Source organism: Rhinolophus ferrumequinum, chromosome 18 (genome assembly GCF_004115265.2).
Source record: "Rhinolophus ferrumequinum isolate MPI-CBG mRhiFer1 chromosome 18, mRhiFer1_v1.p, whole genome shotgun sequence".
NCBI lineage: Eukaryota > Metazoa > Chordata > Mammalia > Chiroptera > Rhinolophidae > Rhinolophus > Rhinolophus ferrumequinum.
Genome location: NC_046301.1, coordinates 4,777,266 through 4,783,265, shown reverse-complemented (window position 1 = coordinate 4,783,265; position 6,000 = coordinate 4,777,266). Strand labels below are relative to the sequence as shown.

At 48.2% G+C, this 6,000-nt stretch overlaps 1 protein-coding gene across 5 annotated transcripts in view; it reads left to right on the top strand.

The window, feature by feature from the left end:
* The first annotated feature begins 202 nt into the window (after positions 1–202).
* The window catches only part of TRPC3 (transient receptor potential cation channel subfamily C member 3), a 61,903-nt gene continuing 56,105 nt past the window's right edge, over positions 203–6,000 (top strand). For 4 of the 5 annotated variants that reach the window (XM_033135290.1, XM_033135289.1, XM_033135288.1 and 1 more), the window contains exon 1: positions 203–691. In XM_033135290.1, coding sequence (XP_032991181.1) covers positions 480–691 — 212 coding nt within the window. In that variant the 5' untranslated portion in view covers positions 203–479. The remainder of the gene's footprint in view (positions 692–6,000) is intronic. The other variant, XM_033135291.1, reaches the window with a different exon arrangement.

Here is a 6,000-nt window from a genome sequence, read left to right as displayed (position 1 = left end):
GATGGCACGATGGGAAGGGAAGTCTCTCTGACCCCCTACCTGCCGGTCTGTCCGATTCCTCCCCCACTCACAGAGTGAGAAAGATCTCACCCCTCCGGCCCTCCCCCGTCCCTCCTCCCTCCCGCTCCTTCACCCGGAGTAACGCAACTGTCCTCCCAAGTGATGCTGTCGGAGCAGGCGCCGGGCTCGGAGGCGGCAGCGCGGCCGCGGCGGGGCGGGAGCGCCTTTCGCAGTCCCCGCGCCCCGCTCCGCCCCGGGCTGCCTCCTCGCGACCACAGCCGCCGCCGCGGCTCCCACGGTTTGATGGTGGGCGGCGGCGGCGCTGCGGCCTCGGTTCCAGCCTCCAACTGCCGGGTCTCGGGCCGCGCCGCTCTCTCCTCCTGCCTTCCCGCCCCTGGCTGCGCCTGGCTGCCGGGGCCGCGGGAGGCGGAGAAGGGGCGCCGCGGGGAGACGGCGCGGCGCAGGCGGAGGCCGGCGCGATGTCCACCAAGGTCAGGAAGTGCAAAGAGCAAGCCAGGGTGACCTTCCCCGCGCCCGAGGCGGAGGAGGAGGGCGAGGACGTGGGCGCAGAGCCGCAGCGCCGCCCGCGGGGCTGGAGGGGCGTCAACGGGGGGCTAGAGCCGCGCTCCGCGCCTTCGCCGCGGGAACCGCACCGCTACAGCCCGCCGCCCTTCTCGCCGGGGCCCGACATGTGAGTACTGGCCGCGGCGGCCCGGGGGGAAGGCGCCCCGGCCGCCCCGCGACGTGCCCTGGACCCCAGACCCCATCCGGCACGTCCGGCCGTCCGATTCGGGAAGACTTCGGGCCCGACCTTGGCCGGGGTCCTTCCCTGGGTCCTGCTTTCTAGAGGGACTTGGGGGGCGCGGACTGCGTGGCGGGGGCCGTGTCGTGGCTGAAGCGCGCGGAACTGCCTCGCAAACGGACGCCGGGCGCGCTTTCCAGCCAACGGACACTTCCTATCCTACGGTCGGGGATGCGCGTGCGACTACCCCGTGGGCTGGGAACCCCTCGGAGATTAGACCCGGGGTTCCCACGTTCACCCGGGGATGCCAAGGAAGGGGAAGGGGCGCATAGACCCAGGCGCGCGCGCACCCCGACTCGTCCCCGCGTCGAGCCACCCGGGGAACGTGGGTCCCCTCGGACGCTCCGGGCCGTCGGGGGCAAAGGGAAGGGACTGTGTGCTATACGGAGTATGGGTGGAAGATGCACCCGGTCGTTTGGTTTCACAGTTGCGGGAAACCTGGAGCCGAAGCCCCAACAGGTCCCCCGGGAGAGAGCGGCGCGGGAACCGCTCTGGTGACTTGGGCTGTAGTCCCCTGGCGGCTCGGGGTCAGCAGCTCTTTCCTTTTTTAAAGGAAGGTAGAGGTCGGCGCTCTAATGTGTGAGAAAGAGCAACTTTGCTTCATTGCCAGATCTGCCAGACGCAGAGAGGATGAAAAAGAGGGTGATTCGCTTTATAGGGCGCAGGCTCTCTATTTCTCTCGTCACGTACCTTGGGCGTGTCGCGGGTTTACTGTCTTTTTTAGGAAGAACGCTGGGATCTAGGTAGAGAAGCTGGGGTCAGACGAGGCGGGCGGCGCTACCCGCCTGCGCCCCGGAGCTGGTTCTGCAGCGCCCCCTGCTGCCGCGAGCTGCCCGCAGCTCCAGCCGAGGTCGCTGGGGCGACCCCGACCCCACCAACTTGCCTGTAGAAAACAAATAGGGCTGCAAGTAGATCGCCTAGGAAAGGGTTCTGATTTAAAGGAGCGACGCATCCGGGTGTGGTTCAGTTATTGCTGAAGATGAGCCTGGAGTGGAAATGCCCCAGGAAATGGAGGGAAGTAATGAAATCCTTAGGGATTAAAGCACCACCAGCTCGCTTCCCCGCCTCACTGAGGTTTTAAGCATGGTCCATTTTCCCTTTTGCCCGTTTGGCTTTTAGAACCCTGCTCAATTTCTTGATTCTTTAATTTTTTTCTTTTACTTAAATCTACATTAAATTGGACACTAGAGCACTCTTATCTGAGAAAGTGGGGCGCAGCAGACATTACTCTCTGCCTTTCGAAGTTTGAGGTCAATTGCACAAAGCTGTCAGGGCACATTCTATTGTGGACTTGCAGTGTAACTGTTAATGGAACATCTTCCTATCTATGTTCTGCGCTTACATAATTCTACAAGTAAATGTGTACTTGGTTCGTAAAGCCGTTGAGAAGACCCAGTCATTTTAAGCAGATAGACAATAATTAACATGTCTTCTGGAGGTCGGGCAGCAGTAGCAGCCAGCTCTGCGTGTTTATTTGAGGCCTGTCGCGTGGTAACGTCAGAGACTAGTTTGATTATCTGTAGCAGAGATTCGCTCTTCATTCCTTGAGTAGAATGTAGCCACAGTTTAATAGCTCAGGTGAACAAACAGCCCTAGTGGGAATTGAAGAAGGATGACCCCAGAGCTGTCTGTCAGTAGGCAGAGCAGAAGGGATGCTGAGAGTAGAACCCACTTCTTCCAAGAATATTCCTCAGGGTCATCCTGTTGTTCATTTCACTGCTCCATGCTCCAGTATTCCATTTGGGAGTTTTAAACAAACTGATTTAGGAAGAAGGATGCCATCTGTTAAATCGCTAACAAGACTTTTGTAAAAACTCCTTTGATAGAACTCTCAATTCAACCAGTGATTCAAGCCAAGACTTCCTCTACCCCAATTATTTGCAAACCTAGGACCAAGTATTAATAGTAAGTCACTGGTGAGGTTAACTCATTCTCGAAGTCTTTTACTTGTTAAATGTATCTGATGAACTCCAAAAAGGCATTTGAAGGCATTCTCCTGAATTTCAATTCAAAGACATTTCTTAAACATTGACATATGCAAAGTGCAGGCTAGGTACAACAAGCCACAAAGATGGTTATGACAACTTGTCTGCACTCAAGGAATTAAAATCTCATGAGAGAGAGGTAGAAATAAAACTGGGCTTGAACAATTATGCTATAAGTTAGAGGAAAATAAGCACCATAAAAAACACATACACAAGGATAGAGCTATGAAACGTCAAGTGCAAAGGAGAGCGAGACAACATAAGGTTGTGGAGAAATCGAGGAAACATTTGTGGGCCTTAAAACATAGGTAGGCTAGGAGGCAGACACAGAGTGGGTAATGAATTCAAGTCCTTCCCCCCACCCCCAAAATGCCAGGCACATCTAGGGGACTTTGGTTGGAACACAGAGTGTGTAGGACAGCAATGAGATGTAGCTGGATGTGTTGGCCTGGGGCATTCATGTGAAGGATCTTGTATGCTCAGAGGAGGCAGGAGGGAGACATTGATTGTTTCAGAGCAGCAGCAATTGGATCAAAGCCTCTCTGAGAGCAGGATGGATTGCCGTGGCAATTGGCAGAATGTAAATTAATAAATTAGGGAGCTACTGTAACTATCCAGGCTGAGCTTAGGATCTGTAATAGTGTAGCACTGGTGGGATAGAAAGAAGAGAAATTAGAAGAGAGAATACACAGAATCTTTGGGAATTTGCAACTACCTGGCCATGAGGGATTTAAAGAGGGATTTAAACGTAGATAACTGTGATCATTAATGTATTGTAGAAAAGAAAAGAAAAAGGAGGATCTGGTTTTTCAAATAATTCAGGAAGAGGTGTCAAACAGAAAGATGGAATTGCAAGTTTAAAGCTTGGCGATATTCAGTCTACTATCTGATGGGAACTGTTACGGGGCTGTTTGAGTACATGATATTACCCCAAGGAGCATGAGAGAAAAACAAAGGAAGTCTAGGTTCCCTTTTCAGGGGGAAAACATTTTGTTAGAGGAGGGAGGGAGGGGGAGAGAGAGACAGAGAGAGAGAGAGAGACAGACAGACTAGCGATGCAGAGAGAGAGACTAGCGAGGAAAAGAGAAAATGTTGAAGGCGCAGGTGGTACTAAGGCCAGGCTACATAGAGAAAAGAGTTTCAAGAAAAGTGAAGAATTGACCCACGGTTGTCAAATACTCAATAAATCAAGAGAGAAACTTAGGAGTCTGCTTTTAGTAAGAATCAATCCTTGTTGTATTAGCATACGTGCACAAGACCATTAAATTTCTCAGCAGTGTTATCTTTAACAGAGAAAGCCTTCTAGAAAAGAGGATTGTTCTTCTAGTTTTTCTTCAGAGAGGGTGCTGTAATTTGTGTTTACATAATATTTCTTGCTGTCGTTTATACTAATTAACTTGAATCACACCTCTTTGAAGTAGATTTTATCGTCATCTTTTACAAATGAGGGCATTGGTACACAGAGAAGTACAGTCATTTTCTGAAGGTTACTTGGCAAATCAATAACAGAGTTTCTGTATTCACTGTAGTAGTATTAACTATAGTCGTAATGCTGTACACTAGAGCTCTGGATTTATTCATCATTTATTTATTCATAACTGCAACTGTGTCCCCTTTGACCAACATCCCCCCAATCTCCTCCCCTAGCCCGTGGTAACCACCCTTCTGTTCTCTGATTCCATGTACTTGATGTTTTTAGATCCCACACATAAGAGAGATCATGCAGTATTTTCCTTTCTATGTCTAGTTTATTTCACTTGGCATAATGTCCTCCAGGCTCATCCATGTCGTCACAGATGGCAAGGTTTCATTCTTTTTAATGGCTGAGTAATATTCCATTAAATATGTAGTCATCGTTCAGGGAAACCCAAGTTGCCTTCATATCTTGGCCATTGTAAACAATGCTGCAATGAACATATAGATGAACACATCCCCTCAAAGTAGCATTTTGGGTTTCTTCAGATAAATACCCAGAAGTAGGATTACTGGATCCTTCTTTGTCTCTTGTTATAGCCTTTGTTTTAAAGTCTATTTTGTCTCATATAAGTATTGCTACCCCAGCTTTTTTGTTTGTTTGTTTCCATTTTTTTATGAAATAACTATTTCCATCCCTTTACTTTCAGACTGTGTGTGTGTGTCTTTTGATCTGAAGTGGGTCTCTTGTAGACAGCATATGTAAGGGTCTTGTTTTCTTATCCATTCAGTCACCCTGTGTCTTTGCTTGGAACATTTAATCCCTTTATATTGAAAGTAATTGTTTATTGATATGTAGTTATTGCTATTTTATTATTGATAGTTTTTATTTTTATATTTATTTTGTCTTAAAGAAGTCCCTCTAAGATTCATTGTAATACAGGTTTGGTGGTGATCGACTCTTTTAGCTTTTCCTTGTCTGGGAAGCTCTTTATCTGTCCTTCAATTCTAAATGATACCTTTGCTGTGTAGAGTAATCTTGGCTGTAGCTCCTGTTTTTCATCACCTTTAGTATTTTCTGCCAATCCCTTCTGGCCTGCAAAGTTTCTGTTGAGAAATCAGCTGACAGTCATGTGGAAGCTCCGTTGTAGGTAACGAACTGTTTTTTCTCTTGCTGCTTCTAAGATTCTCTTTGCCTTTAAACGTTGGCATTTTCATTATGATGTGGGTTGGTGTGGGCCTGTTTGGGTTCCTCTTGTTTGGGACTCTGTGCTTCCTGGTCTTGAATATCCATTTCCTTTGCCAGGTTTGGAAAGTTTTCCAATAGGTTTTCAATTCCTTGCTCTCTCTTTTCTCCTACTTGTATCCCTATGATGTGAATGTTGATATGCTTGATGTTATCCCAGAGGCCCCTTAAACTGTACTCATTTTGGGGGGATGGGGGGCTCTATTTTCTTTTTACTGTTCTGACTGTTTTCTGCTACCTTCTAAATCACTGATTTGATCCTCTGCTTCATCTAATCTGTTGATTCCCTGTAATATATTCTTAATTTCAGTTATTGTATTCTTCGTTTCTGACTGGTTGTTTTTCATGTTTTCTATCTCCATTTTTATGTTTCCTATTTCTTTGCTGAGTGAACTTCTCCCTGAGATCAATAAGCATCCTTACAACCAGTGTTTTGAATTCTGCGTCTGGTAGAATTCTTGCTTGTCTCCATTTTATTTAGTTCTTTTTCTGGAACTTTGTTCTGTTCTTTTCTTTGGGACATGTTTCTTTGTCTCCCCATTTTGGCTGCCTCC